Raw genomic sequence first — 27,722 nt, 5'->3', positions numbered from 1 at the left:
CACATTGCATGCTTTGAGTTGTTTGCACATAGCAGCTGATCTAAAAAGTTATTTTAAATTGTTAATCATGGGGTCGATACTTGTTGCTGTGGGTTTGCTGACCTCTTCATAAGAAGAAAAAAAGTTTCATTCCTCAAATTAAAATTCTTTAAAACCTGCTATTCACAATGATATTGACTATTTTACTAAATGTTATTTGTAAAGCTTTAAAAAAAAAACAGGACAAAGGTTATACAAAATTGTGTGTTATAAAACCAAGCAGACAAAAAAACAGGGAAGGGAATAAAAAACACACCACAGTAGGTTATTCAGAATAGAGAATACAAAATAACAAATAATTACAAATAAGTAACAACAGAAAGTGAGAAAAATGCTATGTGATTTGCTCAAACAAGTGAACAGTTTAATGGCAGCATTTTGCACAAGTTTCAGGTAAAGTTACATAACTCTCAATGCCTTTGACTCCATGCATGCATTCTACAAGCCTGGGCAGGTGGCAGCGTTACTTTCTCTGAATGCTGAACATCGCTTTGCATATTTGATGCAACAAATCTAAAATATTGTAATCGCTTTTACTTGACATTATGTTGAGAACTTAAACCAAACTCTTGGGAATGTCAACTTTAAGGAGAACAGTCTCCTTGTGGGTTAAGGACTGGTTCGCCTCTGTTATTGAGTGCCTCCAGAGAACAGACAGCCCTTGTTATAAATGTGATGTAGCGTCTGTCTTAGCGTGGAGCCTGAGAGCAGCGTGCTGAGTCATTGTTATCTTTTAGAAAGCAAGAGCTTTAAAACCCTTTTAGGAAAAGGTAATGGTTCATCTTCTGGGGCTCTACATTTATAGGACACTGCAGGAAAATGATAAATAGAAACACAGATCAGTAATGTTTGCTAACATTCAGCTGTTGCACAAAGAAAACAAAATTATGAATATGCAATGAGGATCAACACCAAATTAAAATTCAACCATTGATAGAGATTAAGAAAGAAAAAGCAAGCAAGAAAAAAAAAACAAACGGGACTGATCGAATACTATTTACCATGAAGAGGTCTTTCAATGTTTGCTGAAAACATGGTGACAATAAAAGGAAAGTAATAATTAAAAAAACGCTCTGCTCAGACTGAGCCAGGGTCTGCTCTATGTGTATTCCTGTTAGAGTGTTTTTTCTTTCATCTTTCACCACATGCAAGCTCAAATTCTCCAAAGTTAGCAATTTAATTGTGGGAGTTTGTCACCACATGGTTATTCGGGGGGCATGGACCGCTGGTTTTCCTTAGAGAATAAACCTTTTTCTATTTTGTATTATAAAATGAACTCGTTATTACTACTTTATTAGTGGTCTCTAACTATATGTAATTGACCTTGACCATTAACCTGTCTCTGTTGTCTTTATATTATTGTAGGCAGGAGATGTCTGTCTTTTGATGTGACTCAAGATGATTCATGTTGTATATCAATAAACTGAATTGAATTTCAGTTTATTCACCCTTTCTGGGTGTCGCATTTTCTCATCTAATATATTAGACTTCTAAAAAAGGCACAGAGCAAAAGTAAAGTAATCTAAAGCAGCATCTTTGCTCCTAAAGAGCAGCAAATCAATTGGAGAAAAAACTTTTTTGTTTTCCATTCTGGGTTTATAACAGTCCTCTTCCTCATGTTGTGTTGGCTGATGAATAACTAAAGAGTTTCACGCTGCTTCTGGTAAGAAGGCAGTGTGACTCACAGTCATAACAGCACATGCTAAACGGAAAGTAGTCCCTTCCTTGAAGCCAAAATTTCCCCCCTGAACTTCCTCCGCCCCGCCTCCTTCCTCCTCCATCACTGACTCCACCTGATCAGCCAATCAGAGCGCAGAGGATGAGGCCGCAGCACCGCCCTTCCCCCCACCTCCCCATCCGCGACACGAACCCAATGAGCTTAGAGAAAGTGGGCCGTCTCTGCGTGGCCTTTTCTGCTTCAACTTGCTGCGTTCACTCGTGTTTCCTGGCTTCAACTCTTTCGCAAAGAAAAACCTGAAAAGTATTTTTTTTTCTGTTACAAATCACACTGGACTGGAGTCAGGTATTATATCTACATCTTCAGTTAGATTCTAACTGAAGCCAGGTCGCAGACATTTTGTTTTACTATTACTTAGTCTAAGTTGGTTTGTGTGAGTTTGTGAAAGAGGGAAGAGGAGTCGGATTGGGTTTGTCTGCATGAGTTTTTGAGTTGGAAAAAGAGCAGAATGATCGCGGCTCAGCTACTGGCCTATTACTTCACAGAGCTGAAGGATGACCAAGTTAAAAAGGTAAGCTTTAACGTGTCTTTCTGGGTATTTGACAGGTGGATACCGAGAGAAGAACACAATTTCCCTCCATTGTTGCTCTACATGTTTGCACTAGTTTAAAATGTAAGGGAAGAAAACAAACATGACTTTGTTAGGAGGCTGTTAAAACCTCACTAATGATGAGACTTGGATCAGCGTGGCCCGGTGGGACGTGACTAACTGCACCGTTTGGGTAGTAGGATGTGTAAGGAGGTGAGTGACTGATGGCATGATGTAAGAGGAGTCAGGAAGTGAGGCTCGGGGATGAGGAGCTTGCTGTCTCTCTTCTTCTCTGCTCTCATTAAAGTTCACATTGATTCCCTCACTGGAGGTCAGCAGAATGAGAGCAGAAGAGGAGCTTTTTCTCCACATATAAATAATTCAGATCAATTCTCTTCTCTAGATGGATCAGCGGTTTCAGTAATGCCTCAGTGTGCTCTTCCCCACCAACACATTATCTTTTATTAGTTACCAAATATGATGCATTTGTAAACCTGCTATATATTTAGAAAGCATCTAACCCTGTTTTACACATTGTAACATTCAATTCATGGATAAGCTAAAAACTGCACATATTTGATCTGAATCTGAAACCTACAACTTATCACAGAATATTAAGTTTTAGTTTCTTCTAAACTTTAATCTGCATTTTTAGTTTACTCTTATCCTCTCTCCACTGAAAGTGATTAAAGTTCTTTAATCTCTAAGAATAACCAGTATGGCACAGATCCCCCGCCCCTCAAAATTCCCTTGTCAGACTTTGTAACCTTGAATGTTAGTGTATGAAAAAACATTCCCATGTAGACCCATGTGTGTCCTCCATGTCTTTCACCGTGTGTGTGTGTGTGTGTGTGTGTGTGTGTGTGTGTGTGTGTGTGTGTGTGTGTGAATCTATATGTGGGAAAATGGTCAGGAGCCATCCTACTACTGGTCTTGGAAGAGAAAGTGTATGTTGGAGCAGTGATCCTCTCCAACATGCAAAACAGTTCAATGCAAACATCTGGCTTTTTACCACTATTTCAAAACATTTTCAGAAAACATTTATTGATCCCAAATAAAAATGTGATAGTTTGTCTTTAAATTTAGTAAACCTTCTATTCTATAGTATTTGGAAAAACTACAAAACATTTTCATTAATAATTAAAGATCCATATTGTTACTGAACCCAGAGCTAGTCCTGCATGGTGTTAAACACACAGAAAAGGACAACTGGGATAGATGCCTTCTTAGTAAATTGGAACAATGATTTTAAAAAGTATTGATTAAAAAATAACTATCCCTAGTATTACCACTTTCCAAAATTGCTGGTAAACTATACATTTTTAGTGAAGCTTCCATTTCTAAATGACAATATGACCCTTAAGATGTGACTCTTTTGGTCCGGATCTAATGTGGAATAAAAAAATTAAAGCTTCTCATAATCAAGACAGAGAAACATTTTGATCTTAGTTTACATCAATATTTCTACTAAACTAGTTGGTTTTCAGTAAATATCTCCACTTTGGAATGATATTAGATTCCGCCAGGTTTGACTCATTTTCTCCCAGATCTGATGTTGAATGATGAAATAATGATAGCAAAAGTTATAATTATAAGACCTCTGCTCAGACTGAGCCAGGGTCTGCTGTGGGTTTATTGCCGATGTTTTTTCTTTAATCTTGCACCACATGCAAGCTCAGTTTAAGCGGATTCTCCAATCAAGACCGAGAACACAAGAAATAAAATAGCATAAAGATGAAGAGATTATTAAGTCTGATATGAAAAAGTAAACAGATACATTAAAATGTCTGTTCTTATTGGGAAACATATTCTCGGGCATTACTACCATAATTCTTGGTGTTTGTGGGACCTAAAAACAGCTAGGGTTAACTGTGGTATGGTACTGAACTATGTAAAGATAATGCCATGCAATTGATGCTGATTTTCTTCATTTGTCTTTCTTTTTTTGCCTTTGCAACCGTTCTCATTAGCTTTAGCAATCCAATCCCAAAAGTTTATACCAGATCAAACCATCATATGAAGATAAAAGCCACACTTTGATATTGCAGTTAGGCAGCTCTGTTTATATATTAGTTTTATTTTTATTGGAAGAAACTCTGAATGCAAGAGACCTTTCAAAACAAAATGTGAAAAATTCTTCAGCAGAGGTAAAGATAGGTTAGATGTTTAAGCTCGCCTTTGGTTTATAGAATGATGATGAGTGATTTATCTGCCAACCTTTTGTTAAATGACACGTTATATCTTTATACCTTATGTCTTATATCTCCTTACTTTAGAACAGGGTAAAGATTGCATCTTTTATTCATTTAACCTGACAGAGTACTTTCATTTAGCTGTGACCAAAGAGGCTATAAATCCAACAGTATTTGAGGGAATAAATAGGTCATTCACATAAAAATATATGTCCCTACAGTTATTCTGAATTGAGAGGTCATAGTATTAGCATTTAGAGACTGAAGTAAAGTTTAAAGCTTTTTATTTTGATAGTTTTAATAAACAGAGGAATAGGATTAGGGCCCTGAAAGCAGTCAGAAAAAAAAGTTTTTTTTTTTTTTTTTTGGTCAAAGCTGGTTTTACAATATGTGTGTGTGTGTGTGTTTAGTGCAGATCGGGATCCAACAGTTCCTAGTTCTGCAAAAAGTCAGGAACTAAATCACATTGTGTGACCTTGAGAATTAAGTCATAATATGTCTTATTTCCCTGAGTACCTGGACTCTTGTATGGTCCCTTTAAGGTCTCTGAATAATGTCATTTTTCACCTCTCTGTTTTAGTGTTTATAATTGGGAAGAAGCCGTTGGATGTTCTTCGTTTGTTTTAGTTTCACACTTTCCCTGCAAAAGGACTCTTAAAGCCATGTTTCTTCACTTACTGATCCTGAGTCAGATCATGACCTGCAAAGGTGAAACAGCCCTCATCTGCAGCCAGTACCTGACGTAATACAACACCTCTCCCTCCCTTCTTTACTCTTGCTCTCTTCCTCTCCCCGCCTCCCTAAAATAGGCCAGCTTTGAACCATGTGACCACAGGTGACTGCAGAGGGCTTATGCCTGCACACAGCAATCGGCAGCTGTGTTGCTAGAGTTTGTCAGGGCCTTAGTCATGGAAGTTATTGAAAACTTCCTCTTGCTCCAAAACTGTAAAATTTATACTTTGAACTTATTGTAACATTAAATAACATTAAGCCAAAGTTAAAGCTTTTTTTCCTCCTCTCAGTCAGCTGCTTGTCTGCCGCGGTGTCCTTGACTGACTTCCTGATTCGCTTCTAGTTCCCATTGAAAGCAGCATCTGCATGTGTCTGCATCTGTGAGAGTATGTGCTTGGGTGGGAATAAGGGAGTGTGCAGAAGGGGGCGGTGTAGCAGCCTGTATTTTTCCACATGGCGAGGCTGTGTGTGTGTTTGTGTGCACAATATTGTGGTGCACGCACACACACAGACAGACAAGTGGAGTTGCATTGAGTTTCCCCTCAATCTCCTTGTGGAAAGAATAGGAATGCAAACAAAAGGAGGTGGGAGGAGAGTGTGAAGGCTCTCAGAGTTGTAAAGCAGGCTCTGGGTTGTCAGAGGTGAGTTGAGGGATAAATGTGACCTTTTCAGAAATCATGTATGCAGAGAGCAAAGACGAGAGCAAAACCTGGACAGTTAAACCACCAAGCAAAAGACTTATTCTGATAAAGTCATGTTTTGTATTAGCACCGTCTAACCGGATGATACGGTGCTTTAAAAAGAGCGTATGCATGATCACAAAATGCTGAGTCAGAAATGCTGCTGACTCAAAAATCAGGAACAGAGCTAGAGTGCTTTAAAAACATTTGCCCGCCTTACAGATTTCTTCAGCATTTTTGTTGTCTGTTTCTTTAAACACTGTTAAGCTCAGCTGATTTAGATCAAATATTTATTTTTCATTTCAAACAGCAATCACTTGAATTGATAAAGAATCTCAATATATTTGAGCATTTATTTTTCCCCACTAGAACAGAACGAGTCATACAACATTAAATAGGCTAAAAAATCTCAAAAGGAAAATATATTTTTAGCTTCTTAAGATTTGGAAGATGTCACACCTGGAGTAGTGCTAAACTTTCCCAGGGGTTTTACAAAAAAGTGACTTTTTTTGATCCAAAAACTTTAGGAAAGTGTCTGTGGACTAGTAAAACAAAAGGGTTAAATCTTTTGTAAGGTGTGCACCAAACTAGGGCGGTTTTACTGCTTCAGGGCCATTCTGGCTTGTAGAAATTGCTTAAACCTTAAATTCTGTTTTTTGCTTGAAAATCGACTTGGTGATATATCGTGACTTAGCTGCCAAATATAATATAGATCTTTCAGTTGCTAATATCGATTTAAAAAAAGAAAAAAAAAACATTTTTACCTAAAACATGATGGGTTGCCTCTGCACCCCCACCCTGGCAGATAGAGCTGTGGAACCCTTTAGCTGTGCAGCGCAGCACCTTATCTGTAGTTGAGGAAGTCACAGTGGAAGACGTGGACTGACTCAAACCACATACAACATGGATACCAACATAATTGAATAATCAATCTAATGAACATATGCAGAACTTGCTTATTTGTTATCCATACATTTAATTTCGGTAGTTGGGTAAAATATCGCAATATATATATTGATATTGCAATATTTTTTATATCGTATTGTTTCCTCAATACTGTGACACGTATCGTATCGCAACACCCATGCCAATAATCGCCCCCTAGTAATGAGTAGGACAATGATCAGAAGACAATCACCAAGTCTATCTATGATTGGCTGAAAGATTGAAGGTTTTGGAATGGTCTAGTCAAAGCCACAATCGTGAAAAGAAAAGTTTTTAGCTCTATTTAATCAAAGTTTGATTATCTGAAATAGTCAAGTGTGCATAAAAAGCAAAAATAAAACATACCCCTTGATTACTCTTATTCCTGGTTGGAAGGATGACCACTAAACTAGAGGCTTAGCAAGAAGAGGAAGCTCTGTGACCTTACTTTGCTTTAGCAGAGATTTTAATCTTTGCTTTTCACAGTGAGAAACGTAAAACCACTATGTTTGAGTGAATCATACTCTGTCTAGCTGAATGTTTGTCAAACGGTTATGGTTCGAATATTGAAGCTCAAACAGGTGAGATATTGTGACGATGTGAGGAGTGTACTAGCAGTTAGCATAAACACTGAGCTGGCAGCTTTAAATGTTCAACCATTAAACCAAAAATTCTTTTTTTTTTTTCTTTTTACATCAGCTAGCAGCATACTGGTTGAACGGAGCCTGGGGTGGAAAAATACTCAATGATTTTTTCACATTGAGTTATTTTAAAAGGTTCTAACCTGGTATTTTACGATCATTTCTAAGAAAAAAATTTAAATGGAGCTCATTCAAACCTCTTTTCATACCCATTTATTTTCTTTTTGAGGACATGCATCAGACTTTGACCTGTCTGTATGGACATTTATGTGGATGACGCATTAGCATTGTTAGCAGTTCGCCATGATTTTTTTCTTCCCACACTCTTACTCAATATATAAAAAGTTAAACAATTAGCAACACTCTGTCTGTCTGCAGGTAAGTTCCTGATTGCTGGCGCTAGACTCCAAAAACATGTTTATTCTTTAACCAGATTTTTATTTGCCACCTTCAGCCTCCCTGTTGCCAAGCAACCATTTAAAAAAAACTTTCTCTCGATATCCCCCTACTTCCTTTGGGAGGTTGACAATCTTTTCTTTAAACAAAAAGAGGAAAATAAGAGGTTTGTTTTGACTGATAAGACAAACATTCACAATGAACAGCATCTTCAACTCCTTACTCGCATTTCTATAGTTTCTATAAAACTGTCCACTTCTGCTTAGATGGGGGACGGATGAAAATGTCTTGAGATTTCCATACCCTGCAAAAAGGCACACTTGATATCCATTGAATCCATTCTGCTATTCTTTCTGAGGATATATCCTCTGTAGAAGCTCTCTTATGCTACCTTCAGACCGCACGAACTACAGGCACCTGAAGCAGCTAGTTTACATGCAAAGTCAATGGTTGACGCGCATCAAGGCGCAGCAAAAGGTCCTTCAGCAAGTTTTGAGCAGCAGGAGCAGTGTGTAATGAACTTCTGAGCATCTGACATGCGTGATGCACCGTGAATGCAGCTGATATTGGAGCTGGCAGGGAGACAGACACAGCACTGTTGATGCAGATCCCTAAAAACTCCTCTGAAACAGTTTATTAATGCCTAAATTAACTTAAAATTCCCACTGACAGAGCACCGTCGGTATACGGGGGTCTGAGTGGATCTGACAGCTAAATAATATTTAAAGGATCGTGATCTTGATTAACTGACTGCACAGGGGAAGTTTTCAGGTGGACTTTCTTACTTAAGAACATTAAAACTACTTTTTACCCACTGATCACAGCAAATATAGCAAAGCTGCTATCTGCCATTGATCACAGGAGTAGCAGAAGCATCAGGCGCATCTGGACACTTTTTGCCTCAATGTGTACAAGCATCAGAGATGAAGCAGCAGAGGTTTTATTTGCTGCATCCAGTGCTTGCGGTCTAAAAGTATCATTATTCATTAAAATAAGCCAATCGACTCTTTCAATTTCCTCTGCCATTTTTACAGGCAAGGAAAGGATAGGGTAGCTCCGACCAACGTGCATCAGTCCCACTTTTCAACTGCACAGTTAGAGCAGTAATGATGCTTTAGTCAGAACTAAACTTGTACAAGCTTAAAAAATGAAGCAAAACGGTCGTTTTTGCTGCTTCTGCAGCGTACGGTCTGAACGTATCACTAGAAGCATGTAATAGTGCTAGGTGATGCCCTACTGTAGTACTCATAGAAGTGACCTCTAGAGCAGGTGGTTTATCAGCTAAAATAGAAACTAGGTTAGGACTGTGACCAAACAAAATCTGATGTGGACTCTATCGATCCTACTATTTTTGGCCATAAGAGCTCAGTCCAGGGCAGTTTGCCAATAACTCTCATTTTTTTATTTTTCCCCTTCAGGAGGATCTCATTCTGTGTAATTTGTGTGTCTCCAGCAGCCTGTTGCTCAAAGTAAACTTATATGTTTACTTTGAGCCAGTAAACTGGAGCCAGTAAACTGCTGTAGTCCTTTATTTGAATGTGGAAGTTTTTTTGCCTTGTCTGTAATTTCATTATTGCTATACTCTCCACCGTTGTCTGTGTGGATCCATGCTAAATCTGAACTTTTTTTTGTGTGCAAAATAACCGGATAGTCTTTGTCAGTATTAACAGAACTGTGTATGAGCCTCTCTAACGGTCTGTTAAAGGGGAACGCCGTTTCTTTTTACATTGGCCCCTTGATTTTACATTATTACATCATGTTCCTCTCAACCATATAAGTTTTGTGTCATTTGGAGCTGTTCTGAAGATATTCCGTTAGGTTATATCCAAGTAATGTCTTCCTATGGGCAAGTGACATGAAGGCACAAACTAAACTGTTTATAATTTATCATTTATTGTACGCCAGCATCCATAACATGTAGGCGAATCACTGTCCCCCAGAAATCCACGGTTATATTTTTTTATATTTATATATTTTTTTAAACAAAGCAGAGTGTGTATGATGTCATGGTTAATAGAACATGATGTAATAATGTAAAATCAAGGGCCCAATGTGTAAAAAAGAAAAAAAAAAGGCGTTCCCCTTTAAGTTAAAAGTTAAAAATGCGTGTGAAACTTTAGAAGAACTTGATGCTTCTCTTTTGCAGACATCTCGGCTGTAGCGAGAACTTCAATTTCATTTCAACACAAGCTGCTATTCTTATCCCCATCTCTTAATGTCCCCTAATGTTCCCCTTCTTCGCAGAGGAGGGAGGGGGGCGTTTAAATGTGACATCAAATGTCGTGTTTAAAGGTAATAATTGTATCTCAATTAAAAAGCTCTGCAAGTGAGTAAAACTCAAATGCCTACACTTAGGTTGAGCTCTGACCACTTTAACCCGTGTTTAAAAACCACACACTGGGCCCTGCAAATAACCCTCACAGCTGTCTGTGTCAAAGGGCAGGAAGAGTCTGCTAATATGTGATCTGCAGTGGAGGTTTATTCATCCTATCCTGTCTCCATTCTAATAGTTAAAGCACTGCTATCATTTTGTTCTTTTTTGTAGTAAAACCCTTCATAAATAATAGGGTATAAAGTCATGAAATTAAATGCTTAGAGTTGATATATTTAATCGGAAGCCTAGGTTTCAAATCTAGGCTGAGTTTCCATTGGTGCATTAAATCTTCATGTTAGATTGTCCTGTTGTACAGGCGTGTGGAATCATGGTTGTTTGGTAAATGTCTTTGCATGTCCCTATGGTGGACTAGTAACCTGTCTGCTGTGTGCCACCTGTTGGCCAATGACCAGTTGACCAAACATTTTGATCATGTGATTAAAAATTACCTTAAACCATTGCAGATGAGGCAAGTACACCCCTGTGAGGTGTTAAAAATGGTTTACGTTCAGAAACCAGGTGTTCTGCATGTGTGTCTCAGTTAATGCAGATATCAAAGTGCGCATTGGTGCAGTCGCCAGTGTTGTTGAAGGACCTTCTTAGGCCCCGTCCACACGAAGCCAAACCCTGGCCTAAACGCACAAATTTTTCACCAAACCAGCCTCTCATCCATACGAAGCCGGCGTTTCGGGGGTCTGTAAATGATCTTTTTTTTATTAAGCCTTCAGAGTGGGAAGATTTTGAAACGCCGTTTTCGCGTTTCCATCTTTAAGCTCTAACCGCATTTTTTTTTTTACACGCATGTGTCATAGCGTCGCCTCTAAACACGCATGTGCGACACAGTATCACAACAACAATGGCGCCGTACTGTGTTGAATGGTTGCTGCTCATGCTACTCACCCTGCTGTCGGGCTTACAACAGAATCTTCTTCTTCTGGAATATCTCCAGGAAGAACAGAGCAATATCGACGACATAGTTCAGCACCTGAATTTGACTGAACCACGAAAATGGACCCGCAGGGCAACCATGTATTAATATTAGTGTGCATGCCCAACATTTCGTCGCCTATTTTTGCTTTGGCACCACAGCGCCACTTACAGGCCTTGCATACATTTTGCAGCGTTTTCATGCATTTGTGTGTAACATTTATTTTACGTCTCCGTCTTTACGACAAACGTTCTGGAAAATATTAGCGTTTCGTGTTCGTTTTGACTTCGTGTGGACGGGGCCTTAACCAGAAGAGAAATACGCCACCCATCACACCCACAATCCTAGCTAGTTTAAGGTTGTCCCTCTTGCATTGTGGCATTAAATGATATAGCGCAGACCACGCTTCAAAATTGGACATAAATCAAAAATATCTGCGTCATTCCTGCGACAAGCTAACTGTGACACACTGCTGCGAGAGTATAACCAGCCCTTAAGAAACTACTCCATGCTTCCATTTCATTATCATAAAAATCAGGTAAAAAAAAGGCAGAACAAAAAGGGTCAAGGAATATCTATGAAGGATCTAAGTCATCGTGACTGACTGAGGACTGGAAAGATTTAGCTTGTTTTGGCTGTATGTGGTAATCGGATAAATCTTGGTTAAAACAAAACATACCAAATATCACCTCCATATTATCATTGCCTTTTTCTCAGTTCTGCCACCTAAAACAAGCATTAACCCCTGAAGATTTTCAGCCAGATTTAACTCCCCAAAATCCTTTATTTTTTTGTTGTGGAACCAGTTTTTTAATTTAGACTCGTAGGCTGTCAGTGGATTCACCTTTACTGGTAACTGTTAGATTTAGCTTTGGTGAATCTGAAAAACTTGCATATAATTTAAGATCAAACTTTTAATTAATGATATGTGGTTCATGCCTTCTATTTGTGAAGATTTTATGTAACAGTCTAATTGTGTTTAGTGGCCTAGAGGTCGGTCCAGAATGCTTAAGTGAAAGGCGCCTAGACTTTTCTCCTTCCAAAGATATCTACTACTTGAACACTTCTGGCTGCCGTGACTTAAGTGGCTGAGAATCTACCCCACCACTATACTGGAGTCACATGACCACGTTTACATTAAGTAGATTCTGATAAGATTATGGTAGATTAATGTAAATCCTCAGCTGGGAAAGCATGTGTAAAGATGGACTGTGCTCATCTTTATTCACAGGACCCTTGGTGGGTTCGTTTCTCTATGTAACTAAATAAAAAGGTTGGTGGTAAAGAGACCAAATGTTCATCTTTATGAAGTGTCAAAGTAATGAACATACCTGCTCTGAGGCATTGATTAGGCTTTTCCTGCAAATTTGCTCCGATTTCTGTTTTTTTAATAATTAAGAAATATCGCATGTTTTATTTTACAAGATTTGCCACAAGAACATTGTAGTTTAGACATCAAAGTTGATATATTTGACTTAAAGATTATTTTTTTTTTTTTAAACATAAAGCAAGGGCATCCAAGTACATGCTGGTTGTTTCCACATTATCATTAGAAATGTGATTTCTTAGGTGTTTAGCAGGAAAATCTTTATTTTCTCCAAGTTTCTCTTTGTAAAGCTCAGTATGCCAGACAAATGTAGGATTGTATAAATACATAAGGAAAAAAAACAACTTTCATTTGGTTTAAGGCAAGTACATATTTTAATAAGATCTTTACTTTTGATATATTTGTAAAGTAGGATAAGTGATAAGATGGTGTGACTGCTATTAAGGTTTAAATGAGATGATCTTATCTGGTCTCAAAGCAAATATTGAGCCTGACTGTTAAACATGAGACAGAGCAGGTCTTTAACAGTGTGGCTTATTTTTATCACTAATTGTCAGTCAGAGGGATCAGTTTGCCTGCTTTCTCCCACCTGAAATGTATAACACTCCATTTTTAGAGCTTGTATACAGAATCTACCTCCTGCAGTATAACAGATGTTGATATAATGAATGCAGATATCCTGCTGTTCATCTGTTATAATTCAGACTTATTGTTAAAACATCAGAGACCAGAAATGAAGCAGTTGTCATTATACATCTTCTCATTCATGTCTGTTAGTTGTTAAGTGTTCAGGAAATAGAGCCAGAAAGGCTCCATTGGTCTTTAACAGTCAGGTTTTTATCTGACCTACAAAAGGTTTTTAAGAAGCTGTAAAGTCTTTTCTTTTAAACCATTCACACCCTCTGAGGCATCGTCTTGTAAACCAAAGTCTTACAGGAAATGTGTAAATCTCTAAACAGGAACTTTCAACATTCCCATTAGACTTTGGGTTTGTTCTCCCCTTAGTGTGTAACATTAGATCAGGATCATATGGATGGACTGCGTGTGAGATTTTACTAGAATCAGGTTTGTACTTCATTAATGTTGGGATTTTTATTTATCACACTTGGATCATTGAGTGGTTTGGTTCTCTGCAGTGTCTGATGTAAAACTGAATTTCATCAGACTTATTCAACATCCTGTTTCTGAGAAGTCCAGAAAGCTTGGACCAGTTGTTGCCATGGGAGTGGGCGGGGTCAGCTTTATAACTTCCAGACAGCAGATAGTTGCTTTATGGCTCTTTTATCAGTTGAGTCAGGGTTATTACTAATCAGAATAGTATTATCTGTTTCTGATCTTTATATGTCACTAACCTGTCACACAGTTTATACAGAATCCCCTTTCTGGTCATGCTGACATGACTGGAATGAATGGAAAGTTCAGGATGTGCCAAAGTGTTGCAGTAAACCACTGGAAGATGTGATGCGCTGATTTAAAACTAAAACAGCGATGTGTTGCCTTAACATTTATATTTAGACCAATTCTAAAAATAATATTTTTTGCTTCCAGATTGATAAGTACCTGTACTCCATGCGCTTCTCTGATGAGACGCTGCTGGACATCACCAAGCGCTTCAGAATGGAGCTGGTCAACGGGCTGGGCGGTGACACCAACGCCACCGCCTCGCTAAAGATGCTCCCAACGTTTGTGCGGTCGATCCCGGATGGAACAGGTTAGTTTATCCGAGGTTAAATATTGTCCACCCCAGTTCTGCTGCTGCTGGTTCCTCACACTCATCCATCTCATATAGGCTTACTTTTTAATGAAATGCCCACAAACTCCTAAATGGTTTAGTTCTAGGGTAGACAACATCCGTCCTGCAGCTTTTGTATGCATCCCTGCTCTAACACACCTGAAACAAAAGTTCAAATGATCCCCTTGGCTTGTCGGTAAGGTTAGCAGAGGCCTGACCATTAACCATTAATTTGTTTCAGGTATGTAGAGGAAGGGATGCATGCAAAAGCTGCAGGGCAGTGCATATGTAGACGCAGCATCTCCACGATGAAACCTAGCTGTTATGGCCCCATCTTCTTAAAGGAATGTTCTGCCTAAGCAGGGATAAAGAAGTTAACATAGTTAACTGGAATTTGAATAATGCTGAATATAGGGGATGGTGAGAAGAGCAGGGCAACATACGCTGTCTTGGTCTGACAAAAATAAAAAAATTTGCCTTACCCATTTTCTATCAAACCTTGCATATCAAACTTAACTAGTTGGCAGGCGAAGGTCTTCATTTTTGCAACTGATTTGATTTTTTTTTTTCTTCCAAAGATTTAAGTGTAACAGAATTTCTAACAGGAAAATTATTCAATGGTGGCAAAAAGATAACATCTAGATGTGCATTATTTCACCCATATGATGGCTGTTGGTAAAAAGATATTGCCTAAAATATGATGTTTCACAAGATCAGCTATTCTAGTGAGAAATCCGGCTCAGCTGAATATGAAAAGTCGGGCTGAAACAACAAATCGGATTAATTGTGATTAATTGATCCTAATTATCAGTCTTTCAGGTTGATATGTTTACATGAGGTTGACATAGTGGAAAAATTGCAAATCTTCTTCTGGTAATTAAGCTTGTATGAGTGATACAAACAGCAACTTTTAAACAGAGCGTGCACGAGGAGAAATAGGCCCATGCATGCTCTCGCACAGGTTTAGTAGTAGACGTTCCCTTCCGGGAAGCGGGTAGAGCGTTGTGCATGTTTTTTTTTTTTTTATTTATTTTTTTTTACTGTTTTGGCTGTTTCAAAGTTGCTGTTTGCATCCCTCATATAAGCTTGCTTTCCGAAACAAGTTTTGCAAATTTTCCACCATGTCAGACTAACCACAGGTAATTAATCAAGTTGTTAATGGATGTTAAAGGAAACAAAAAAATCCATATAGTTTCACCCATCAGGAATTTATATTCCTATGTGATAAAATCCTGATGGAAAATATTTGTGTCAAAGAGGAGTCATTATTGCTCTCTATTGTCTGTCATGTCAAATAACCTTTGATGCTGTGTTGTTTGTTTTGCTCACAGGCATGATGGATTTTCATATTGTTTATACATGATCAATACTGTTGGTCAGAGCCTCTCTCTCCACATCATCATGCCACTTCTGTTTCCTGTAGTTTCAATGACCCAGCTGTGCTGTGTAATGCTCTGTGCTACACAGAAAAACCTCAGACAAATCGGATGAGCTTTAATCTTGTTGGAGAATCCAAAGTCAGTTTAAACTAAGCAGTGATTCTTCCTTAAACTATAGCATTTTCAGTTGGTAATGTTGTTCTTCTAGTCAATAATGATTGTAAAATTACTTTCACTCTAAGTTTTCTACAGTTACCACTTGGAATATTCAATTCAGTTCATTTCTACAGCATCAATTCACAACAAATGGCACTTTACAATTCAACCAGATCATCCAGTCAAATTGATTCAAAGATTTCTATCTAAGGAAAACCATTTAATTGCATCGACTCATTGACTCTTCAGCAATCCCTCACGCCAAACATGCATGTAGCGACAGTGGAGAGGAAAATTCTCTTTATATCGTATTGATGTATTTTAACAGATTTGGTTAAAAAATCTGCAGTCTTTAATACAAGTGCTCTTTGGTACAGTACGGGCCTAGTTCAATTAGTTTCCACATCGACCCACATCATTTCAGATTAATTTATTGTTTATTTACTTATCATTCATTTCTTTATCTTAATGAGAATGATTTGATAACCTAACATTTTCTAGGGTATTATATTATTTGAGATGAACTCAGCTTTTAAAACATCTTTTTAAATGGTCAGCCTTGTGGAATATAATCATTTTTTCATATTATTCTCTCGCAAAGCTGCTGATTTCAAACAACTGAGCTAGATTTCTGCAAAATTGCAAAAACGTTTTTAGTTTGCAAATACCATACCATACCACCTTAGATAACTACATACCCTACCACCCTATGTTTATTTATATAGTACTTTAAAAACCCGGCAACACGTGGTTGATCAAATTGCTGCACGACAAGTAAAATGGAAACAATTCTACACCTACAAACGCTACTATAGCAGAATAAGATTAGACTAAAAAGGGCAATCAAGGCCCATCTTGCATGGTGATAAAGACCTAAAAGCAAAAGTGTGCTTTTTAAGTGAGGTCTACAAGGATTATCTGAGGGAACTTTTCTAGGCAGCTTGTTCCAGAGCTCTGGACCAACACTGCATCACCTCTTCACTGCAGCTGAGTTGAAGCCCCACCCCAGCTCCACAGTATCCTACCACCACATTCTGATAAGCAGAAGCTCCAAACACTTATCTAATCCAAAAAGTTATAAAATGTTACATAGTAGCGTCATTCAGAAAGAATGAGATTAAACGCCACGTGCCTCAGTAAAATGTTTTTTGATGACCTAAATAAAAAATATGTGCTCCCTGGTGGAACCTGTGGTCTAAAACGATTTTATAAAAATCCAGGAACAAAAGCCTAGTTGTCCTGGACTGTAATCATGTCAACGACTTATTCTGAAACCCTCTCTGTAGTGCTTCCATGCCTTTTACACAATCCAACACCAAGTTGTTTTACATATCTGCCTGTTCTGATTGTATGTTTCTCTTCTGTTTGACTCCCTCACAGATGTAAGATTTGTCAGCCAGTTTTGTTTTTTTAAAATCTACAGATCTAGGTTTTAAGAAAGAAGCCATATTTTTAGCCTGACCTTATTCTTAGCCTGACCTTCATAGAAGCCTTGGTTTTGTTTTATTTATCAGGGGAAAAGGTCACATTATGACTCCACTAACTACATTTATAGCAGCTTTATAAAACTTGGAATAAAATGGAATTATAGATCCTCATCACCTATGGATAATCAGCTTTAGTCTAAATATAATGTACTGCATTGCTGTTGCACTCTTGCTAAAAACACAGTATTTAAAAAAGCGAAATTAAAAATGATAACTCCTTTAAATAGAAAATCTTCCTCCTTGATAAACTTTGCAGCAGGTGATAAAAGCCTGCCATAAAGCTCCTGGTTATGTTAACCATTAATCAAATATTATAACGAAGGTCATGCCAGAATTAAATAGTTTAAAGCAGGGCTGTAAAGATTCCCATCAGCATGTCTGCACATGAAAAAGTAGGAATGCAAAATACTATATTATATTTCTCTTTTCTATCACAAGCATTTTTTTTAATTTATACTAAAATGTTTATATTAAGAGTAAATACTTCAGTAAAGCATCTCCTTTTAGAATTCGGCTGTTATTTGGATTCTCATGTTCAGTATTTTTCTAACGCTCATATATTTCAGTTCTGTTAGCTTTCGGCCGCGGCAAGCATGGGAGCGTAGACGGGATGTGAAGATAAGCAGAGGTTCCCCATCAGAAAGGAAAAGGGATCGTTAAACACACAACCTGTGTTAAACTATAACGCTAACATATTATTCACGGGTTAGATGGTCTAGTCAAAGTCACGCTTTTTATACTTTCGCCTGTAAAGATGGTTTGCTTTTCTTATTTTTGTTTGTCTAGATATGAAATGAATATCAAAAGAGAAATCATGTATTTAGACCTGTTGGTTCAACTGGGTGGATTGGAAAGGCTCAAACGCTTCATGTTTTCATGCAATGTAATCCCTCTCTTCCTGTACTGATATCTTTTCTCTCTTACTGTGTTCCCATCGCCTCTGCCTCGACAGAGAAAGGAGATTTCATTGCTTTGGATCTGGGAGGCAGTAACTTCAGAATCCTGCGTGTCAAAGTCAGCCATGAGAAAAAACAGACGGTCCAGATGGAGAGTGAGGTCTACGACACGCCAGAGGATATCATTCACGGCAGCGGAACAAGAGTGAGTTTATTTTAGATGTACTCCGGTTCCCATCAGCTCTTCCTGATGATGATGCCACCTTCTTCCTCCTCTTCTCTCCTCCAGCTGTTCGACCATGTGGCCGAGTGTCTAGGCGACTTCATGGAGAAACATGACATCAAAGACAAGAGACTCCCAGTGGGTTTTACCTTCTCCTTCCCCTGCCAGCAGAACAAACTGGATGAGGTAAACACCTTTTACTAAGGTGTTAAAGTTGCAGCTGAGATCCTCCAAAAGGAATCTGAAACATTTCTCTTTCCTTCTATCCAGGGCTATCTGATACAATGGACGAAACGTTTCAAAGCCAGCGGGGTGGAAGGGATGGATGTTGTCCAGCTGCTCAACAAAGCCATTAAGAAACGAGGAGTGAGTGACACAATGAGCCATAAGGCTTCCAGTCACAGCGGGAAATAGTACACAAATTACATGAGAAACTCATCTGTATTCCGTCTCATTTGTTTCAGGACTACGAGGCCGATATCATGGCAGTAGTGAACGATACCGTAGGAACAATGATGACCTGCGGTTTTGATGACCAGCGCTGTGAAGTTGGCATTATCATCGGTATAGCTTTGTTATAACAGGAGGGGAAGAAGTCTGATTAGTAAGGGAGGTTAAAGTTATTTTTCTTTGGCTACAGGTACTGGCACCAACGCCTGCTACATGGAGGAGCTGCGTCACATCGACCTGGTGGAGGGAGACGAGGGCCGCATGTGCGTCAACACTGAGTGGGGGGGATTTGGAGACGACGGCCGGCTGGAGGACCTCAGGACGGAGTTTGATAGAGAGATAGACAGAGGTTCTCTCAACCCCGGCAGCCAGCTGTGAGTTAAACCTTCATGGAAATATTAGACCTGATGGTTCTCCATCACACAGCAGTTTATCCAAAAATAGAGGAATGAGAATGTCAGCAGCATTGTTTTGCTAAACTATATGTACGTCTTGATATTTTTCATATTCTTTAACACAGACTTGAGTGTCTTTTATTGAGATTTCAAGGTACAGTCAGGAATGTCAGCGAACAAACCATATGAGGACCAAGGAATGCAGCAGACAGCTTATAAAACAATATGAGTGAAATGTGTGAAAAAATTACTTTTAAAAGTGGAAAGAAAAGAAATGTATTAATAAAAAGGTCCGAGAAGGCTGATCATGAAGCCCTGCTGGTGGATTAAACAGAACAGAACAAACAGAATAGAACATTTTAATGGCTTTATATCAAGCTCTTCACACCAACCATCCCTGCTGTGGAACACAGTGGTGGCTGTGTCATGGTGTGGGGAAGCTTTTTATTATCCCCAAGAGACAGGAATCCTGCAAAGAGCTTATGGGAGCTGTTTTTTTATTTATTCTTTTTTTTATGTGAGGCAATCTAAAAATAAAAATTAAGAAAATACAATCAAGTATGTCACATTAAAATGTCGTAATATTATCAATAGCTTGTCATTTTATGTAATAAAAAGTGACCTATATCTGACCCATTTCATCTTTCATGACATTTCCTGCAGTTTTGAGAAGATGGTCAGTGGGATGTACATGGGGGAGCTGGTTCGCCTCATCCTGGTAAAGATGGCCCGAGAGGGGCTGCTGTTTGAGGGGAGAATCACCCCTGAGCTGCTTACTAGGGGCACATTTGAGACCAAACATGTTTCAGCAATAGAGAAGTAAGTGCCACCCAAGAAGTAACTGAAGCACTAGTTTTTGTTTGTATGAGAAATAATTACATCTTATGTTTTCTTTTAACCCTTTCTTTTGTTTAGGAGTAAGGAAGGTTTAATCAAGGCAAAAGATATCTTAAGTCGACTTGGCGTGGAACCTTCAGCAGACGACTGCGTCGCTGTACAACACGTGTGTATTCCTGCAAAAGGAAAAAGAAAAACTGCTTAAAATGTTAGATGGTGAAATTCAGATTGTTATGTTCTGTTTATCAAGGATAAGCATATATATTCATCAAGAAATAAAATAGTCAATGATCCTTTTTTTTTTGGGCAACATTGTTGAGACTGGTTGCTTAACCTTTAGTTTTAGATTAACTAAAATTATGGAAAGGTTTATTTTAAGGAAATGTTTTCAGGTGATACAAGAATAACCTGTTTTTTATGGTCTGCATCCTTTAGGTTTGTGCCATTGTCTCCCACCGCTCTGCTAACCTGGTAGCTGCTGCCCTGGCTGGCATCCTGTTGAGAATGAAGGACAACAGAGGATTGACACGACTCCGAACCACTGTGGGCATTGATGGGTCTCTGTACAAGATGCACCCACAGTGAGTGTGTCGATTATAACTCCCTCCTCACATCTACACCCGCCTGTCTGTTAAAGAAAGGCCTTAAAACGCTCCAATCCAGACACTGAATGATGTTTTTTTTTTTTTTTTTTTTGTTTGAAGATACGCTCGTCGCCTCCATAAGACCGTCAGACGTTTGGTTCCCGACTGCGACGTCCGCTTCCTTCTATCAGAGAGTGGCAGTGGGAAAGGCGCTGCCATGGTGACAGCAGTCGCCTACAGACTCGCCGATCAATCCAGACAAATCGCCAAGATACTGTCCGAGTTCCGCCTGACGACCGAGCAGCTGCTCGAGGTAAACAAGGAGTTCCCCCATATTGTGTATATTCCACTAAGATGGGCCGACAGCGTTTAGAAAGCTGATGTTTACGTTGTTGCAGGTGAAAAAGAGGATGAAGACAGAGATCGAAAACGGTCTTTCAAAGAGTACACAGGACACTGCCACGGTCAAAATGCTGCCTACGTTTGTCCGCCGCACCCCTGACGGCTCAGGTAACCCTCACTTACAAATCTGCCATCTTTGATCTGCTCGGAAAAACTTCTTTTTTTCTAATCCACTGAAGTTTGACCTTTTTTATTTACGGTTCCTGTTCCATAATTAAAACGCTAAAGTCTTTAGCTTCAAATATGCATTCAGGTTATTGAGCTTAATGGGTACCAACTCTGTGACCATTGTGGCCATTTTTGCTTTTTATTACTGAAATCTCAATGTATATTTTTTTATAGGCTTTGCTGTTTTTGATACATGGTTTTTCAATTTGAATCGATTCAAATTACTTTTTGAATCCCAAAGGGAAATTAAATCTCGCTGTTACTCATGGGCAGTTTTTAAATGAGATGTTATAGGTGTAGACAGAAAGCATCTTATGTTGGTCACTCTACACTCTTCAATCCACATTTGTGCAGAAAATGGGGATTTCCTTGCTTTGGACTTGGGTGGAACCAACTTTCGGGTTCTGATGGTCAAGATTCGCTCTGGGAAGAAGAGATCGGTGGAGATGCACAACAAGATTTACGCTATTCCTTTGGAGGTGATGCAGGGAACAGGAGAGGAGGTGAGATTGACAGGAGATCCAAGGAGGGAAAATAAACGGTTTCTTCCTTTAGATCCTCAAAAACCTTAGAGGTGACGGATGGGAATCTCAGAATGGATAGAGGGGGAACCAAAGTGTTGCTCATGTTTCCTCCCTATTAGGGTCTCTTTTAAAGGATTCACAGTTATTCTTCCTTATCAGTCCAAATTCCTGAACTTAACTTATAGCCTTAGAATCTTTGTTGTCCAACTGAGTTAATCTGTAGAGTAGTTCTTTTTTCACAGTGCTATGAAAAGCTATTTAGATTGTTGTTGTTTTTTTTGTTATGCCTGTTTTATATCCATAGACTTACTTTAATATATAACTAGATACTTCATATAGGTTTCAAGTAACTATTTAATTAATGCATTAAAACATGCCAAGTCAAAAGGGTTTTATTTGATAATATTGGGCTGATTAAGATCACTCCAGTAGAACCTGTTTAACAGGATGACACCAAGAAAAAGCAGCATATCCTGTGCAGATTTATATACATACAACAGTTGAGAAACAAAGTCCCTGACGTCTATCAGAAACTGTATTTCTGGAGTCTTGGCATTTCAGTGAATCTTGGGCTACATTCACACTGCAGCTCTTACTGCAAAATTCTGTTTTTTTTCCGTCAGATCCAATTTTTTTTTATGTGGCTGTTCAAATGACTGTGTCAACTTGTGTCCTTGAAGGGGAGCAGCTGTGCAGAAAATTAAAAAAAAACGTGTCAGAAGTTGTTGTCAATGGATGGTTTTAAAGCTGTTAAAGCTGCAGACGATGAAAAAAGAAAAGTTAGAAAAAAGGGAGCTAAACGATCCATTATAGCTTTCTGTGGAGCAGTTACACTTCAAATGTGTGGGTACGACTTCGTAATCAACTGATCCCTTATGTTTCTTGGATGGTTGTAGCCGACCATATATTTGATTGTCCATCCACTCTACGCTGTCCTCTGTTTGTTCCGCACTGTAATTGTTTTCATCCCCGCACTGTCAGTACAGTGTGACCTCATCTCCAAACTAATTCCCATATGGGTCACTTGGCTGTTCAGACTGTAGTTACATTCTATAAGATCCAGCCTGTACTGGATTTAAAACCACATACAAACGTGACTCAAGGCTATTTTGAAAAAGTCTGATTCTATGTGACTTGGCTTGTTCAGACAGTCGGGAAAGAATCTCATCCAAATCACTCAGGGCAAAAAAAAAAAATCAGATTTGGGCGATATTAGTGTGAACGTAGTCTTAGTCATTATCTACAAAGATTGTTTTGTCTGCTTAAATCTGGATAATTAGTTCAAACTTGGCAATGTATTTGTGTTTCCATCTTTGTTGTGTTAGAATGTGTGGGTTATCTCAAGATGTATGATTTCAGTTCGAAATCTGAGGGAACTTTGAAACGTGGAGCTCCTTCATGCTTGGAAATACCTTTTGTTTATTTTAAAATGCTTGCATCTGTTACAGCTGTTTGATCACATAGTACATTGCATCAGTGACTTCCTGGACTACATGGGGATGAAGAACGCACGTCTTCCTCTGGGCTTCACCTTCTCCTTCCCATGCCGACAGACGAGCCTTGATGCTGTGAGTCGGCCCGGCTGTGCTTATAAAGCTGATCCATCTCGCGACCCAGAATGGACCCATCTGTGACGCTGTGCTTCTGTATGCAGGGCATCTTGGTGACTTGGACCAAGGGCTTCAAGGCGACAGACTGTGAGGGAGAAGATGTTGTCGGACTGCTGAGGGAAGCCATTAAGAGAAGAGAGGTAATCTTTAAAGACGAGCGTCATTCTTTTAAAAGCAGTGGGTTAGTAGCTGTATTTTACCTCATTGCCTGGGCTGCTTTCCTCAGGAGTTTGACCTAGATGTGGTGGCTGTCGTCAACGACACAGTGGGAACCATGATGACCTGTGCCTACGAAGAGCCCACCTGTGAGATTGGACTCATTGCTGGTTAGTTCCTGTTTATTTTTTCTTTTCACAGAATACAAATCTTTCCCTGCGCTGCGTCGGCTTTAAGCGTGCCTTTTGGCTGCAGGAACTGGCAGCAACGCCTGCTACATGGAGGAGATGAAGAACATTGAGACGGTCGAGGGCGATGAGGGACGCATGTGTGTCAACATGGAGTGGGGGGCTTTCGGGGACAACGGATGCCTGGACGACTTTAGGACAGAGTATGATAACATGGTGGACGAGCTCTCTCTGAATCCAGGGAAACAAAGGTACTTTTTAGAACATAAACATTTCCTACTCAGAAAAACACTTGTTCATGTATTCAGTTCAGGACCTTTTTTGTTCTTTCGTGTCACAGATATGAGAAGATGATCAGCGGCATGTACCTCGGAGAGATTGTGAGGAACATCCTCATAGACATGACCAAAAAGGGATTCCTATTCAGAGGCCAGATTTCTGAAACACTGAAGACCAGAGGCATCTTTGAAACAAAGTTCCTTTCACAGATAGAGAGGTAAACAAAGAGAACAAACTGTCTGAGGGCTCAAATTCTGATTTTATTTTATGGTTTAGTTTATTTAAATAAGTTGATCGTCATGTTTTCTGCCTGCAGTGACAGATTGGCCTTGCTGCAAGTGAGATCCATCTTGCAACACTTAGGACTGGACAGCACATGTGACGACAGTATCATCGTCAAAGAGGTATGGTGAACAGAAAGCACTGGACTCATCCTAAACTAAATAATTCAGCCATGAACTCGGCAGAGAACCTTCTTATCACCGTCTCCATTGTGAAAGGAAAAAGTGCGTGAGCACTTTGGTCACACACTGGGAAAAATGTTGCAAACATTTGGTTTCCAAGTTTGATCAATGATATCTTTGTTCTGTGTGGCAACTCACTTTGCTCCATTTTTTTTTTTTTTAAATGATGCAACAATGATAAGAGTCTTTATTTGTAGGTATGTGGAACAGTGTCGCGGCGTGCCGCTCAGCTGTGCGGGGCAGGGATGGCAGCTGTTGTGGATAAGATAAGAGAGAATCGCGGACTGGACCATTTGGACATCACTGTGGGGGTGGACGGGACGTTGTACAAATTACATCCACAGTGAGTTTGATCTGTTTATTTTATAAGTAAAATTCCTCAAATGGTAACATACCAATTTTGGTTAATATGTTTTTAAGTGTGAAACTGAAGGAAGTTGACCACCTTAAAAAAGGTGGGCGTGTCTATCTCACAATAATGTTAATAAAAAGGTTTTGAGTGGAAACAAGGAGGCTTTTTTATCCTGATGAAGTGCAATGGATTTCTTCAAAAGGAGACACTTTCCCTTTTGTGAACCCCTGAATATTTATAGCTCTAATTAGAGGGGAAAGAGTAACATAAATGATTTATGTAATTTAAAGGCAAGTTTGTCTGATTCATGCATAGATCTGAGCTTTTTGGTATCAAAATAGTACTGCAGATATATTGCAACCACAGTATCATTGTGTGCAGGATGAATATCACAGAGCTATAGTTAACTTAAATATTTCAGCTCTTATTAAAGGTCTTCAATCTTTGCTGCTCAAAGAGCAGAATTCAAGCAATTCTGATCAAGCAAAATACCTCTTTACCACAAATTTATTTAGCACAATATAGGCTACTTAAATTGCATTTTATATGTTAATTTAATGATAGATAGTTGGACACAGCGTCTACTAATCACAAGTACTTAACATTGTAGGAAGGGAAGATTAGATGGAAAAGAGAAATGTATTGATACTGCTATCATCTCTCAATATTTACCAATATTAGCATAAGATCAGAGATTTAGTTCTTTTGAATAGAATTTCTCTGTTGTTACTCGTCCTGCTTAAGATCCTAATGTCTGGAACTTGGCATTATATTAACTTTCAATCATTGTATCTTATTTCTGCTTGCAAATCATTATGGACATGTTTATAGGTGCCCAATATTCCTGCTCTGCATATCATGTCAATGATGTTATTGGACAGTTGGATGGACTAAGAAGGCAGAGGGAACAGATAACAAACACAAGTGTAAGAGAAATCAGAGTTTTTCAGAATCAATAGGATCGTCCCAAATTTCAGCAATAGCATCATAAATCCCCCTAATATTGTGCAAACAATAACATCAACCATACAATAAGCCTACAATAATCCATATCAGAATTTAGATCCAAACTGTTTGATTTAGGAACAGTTTGTGATCTTTGCATTAAACTTAAGCTTCATCCATTTATTTAAAGTTGTTTTTGATTGTAAGTGATCCTGACGATTCACCCTCAGAGCCTGCAGTGACAACTGGTAGCAGGGCAAAACAGCATTAGCGGTGATAATTTGCTTCCTTAATGCACACTCAGCCCTTTCCAGCTTAGTGGTGCGAAGGAGTGACATTAACAGGTTGATTTAAGCCTTTACTGTCTTCTGAAGTTCTTTTAAATAAACTCTGTACATTTTGTTCCATCTTAAAAACAGACGGACTGCTCTGCTACAAAAACATTTTGTACCTGAGGTGATAAATACTGTAAGAATGTAAAATGCCTGTGCTTTAGAATGAGATGATCAAGTCGAGTCATGTTTAACGACCATGGCTGAATTTGAAACTTGTGTCATAGAGTTTAATCAAGCAAAGTGTATATGTATAATTCTTTTTATCTGGATATGAAACTGTTGCTCAGTTTTTTTTTTAACATGTTTTTGTTAGTTTCATTACTTGTCTGTTTCATTGTAACACAAGTTGTAGTTTATTTCCTCCTGTTGATCCAAGATCGTATCATATCTCCTGTTTCTGCTTAGTTTCTCGCGGGACATGCATCAGACTGTCAAGGAACTGGCCCCTAAATGCACCGTCAACTTCCTGCTATCTGAGGACGGCAGTGGCAAAGGAGCGGCTCTCATCACAGCCGTGGGCTGTCGGCTTAGGGAAGAGCTCAACAGTAAATAAAAAAAGAAATGATCTGCAGTTTGTCGTTTTCACCCCATTCCTCCCATCCTCCTCCCCTTTCTGACACGCCTGGTTTTCTTCCAAACGGACTACAGTCAACACCTTACATCCTGGCTGCTGTTCCAACCCTGTGTCTACCTGAGACAAATAAAGGGGCACTCCCTTTCTCTGCAGACTTCAGTAGCAGAGGTTATCTATAGCAGTTAACTATATCCAACAGCAACCAGTTGCTTCAAAACACACTTTTGTGATTATAAACTTTAACACTTATAAAGATAAAACATCTGATTTAAAACATAATTAAATATAATATGAATATGTTTTATTTTTATTATGTTTTATTTTATGCTACCTATTCCTGGTTGCTCCAATGTCTCCACCTGGAGGCTTTATCTGGTTACTGCAGTTGCCAGGTTTCCTACAAGTCGTAAATAAGACATTCATTTCATGATTCAAGAAAAAACAACACAATTTTAGACCAATTTGTGTCTGTTTGCTGCTGTTCTAGTCTTAATATTTTTACAGGGTGACTTAAATCGATCGGATGGAGAAGAAAGGGAATATTTGTGCTTAAGGTTTTTAAAAGTCTCACCCTGATGTGATGCAATATATTTCGCATTGTTATTTATTTTATTTTTATGATTAAAAATATTCCTGTTGCAAATATCATACGCACACAGTGGGCCACTGGCTGATATTCCCTGACTTTATTTTCCCCTTGCACTGTGCACCAACCCTACTTTCATGTGTCTGCTGAGTGTGTGTTTCCGCTCTCTGACTGCAATGTGTACAGCTCTCTGTAAGCCACTGCAAACTGCGTCATACTGTTGGTACTAATTGCAGCTGCTGGAAAACTAGCTGTTGGGTTTTTTTGGTAGTCATGGCCGTCCTTATCAGCATGAACGTGGTGCTAACATGATGAACAAAGATGGCAACCTGAGTATAAATGAAAGAATGTAACAGAGGCAAATGTTTGGGAAAGATTTATTGCATTTTGGCAGAAGATGTGTATATTAAAAAAAAAAAAAAAAAAAAAAAAAAAAAAAAACTCCACTTCATCAAGAAGGGTTTTTTTCATACGGAAATCTCAGGAGAGTTTTAGGGATT

General features: G+C 38.8%; 1 protein-coding gene across 1 annotated transcript; it reads left to right on the top strand.

Annotated features, from left to right (window-relative positions):
• The first annotated feature begins 1,938 nt into the window (after positions 1-1,938).
• LOC119789608 (hexokinase-1-like) lies at positions 1,939-26,615 on the top strand. Its single transcript, XM_038294579.1, has 21 exons — positions 1,939-2,288; positions 14,049-14,211; positions 18,207-18,355; positions 18,440-18,559; positions 18,644-18,739; positions 18,838-18,937; positions 19,014-19,197; positions 19,882-20,037; positions 20,134-20,221; positions 20,491-20,636; positions 20,760-20,952; positions 21,038-21,149; positions 21,564-21,712; positions 23,182-23,301; positions 23,388-23,483; positions 23,570-23,669; positions 23,755-23,938; positions 24,028-24,183; positions 24,283-24,370; positions 24,628-24,773; positions 26,468-26,615. The coding sequence occupies exons 1-21, from the start codon at positions 2,226-2,228 to the stop codon at positions 26,613-26,615; spliced, it is 2,757 nt and encodes a 918-aa protein (XP_038150507.1). The 5' UTR covers positions 1,939-2,225.
• The last annotated feature ends 1,107 nt before the right edge of the window (positions 26,616-27,722 follow it).

The sequence above is a fragment of the Cyprinodon tularosa genome, unplaced genomic scaffold (genome assembly GCF_016077235.1).
Source record: "Cyprinodon tularosa strain WSP-4 unplaced genomic scaffold, ASM1607723v1 ctg342, whole genome shotgun sequence".
NCBI lineage: Eukaryota > Metazoa > Chordata > Actinopteri > Cyprinodontiformes > Cyprinodontidae > Cyprinodon > Cyprinodon tularosa.
The sequence above is the reverse complement of the archived record's forward strand: the minus strand, read 5'-3'. Positions and strand labels throughout refer to the sequence as shown.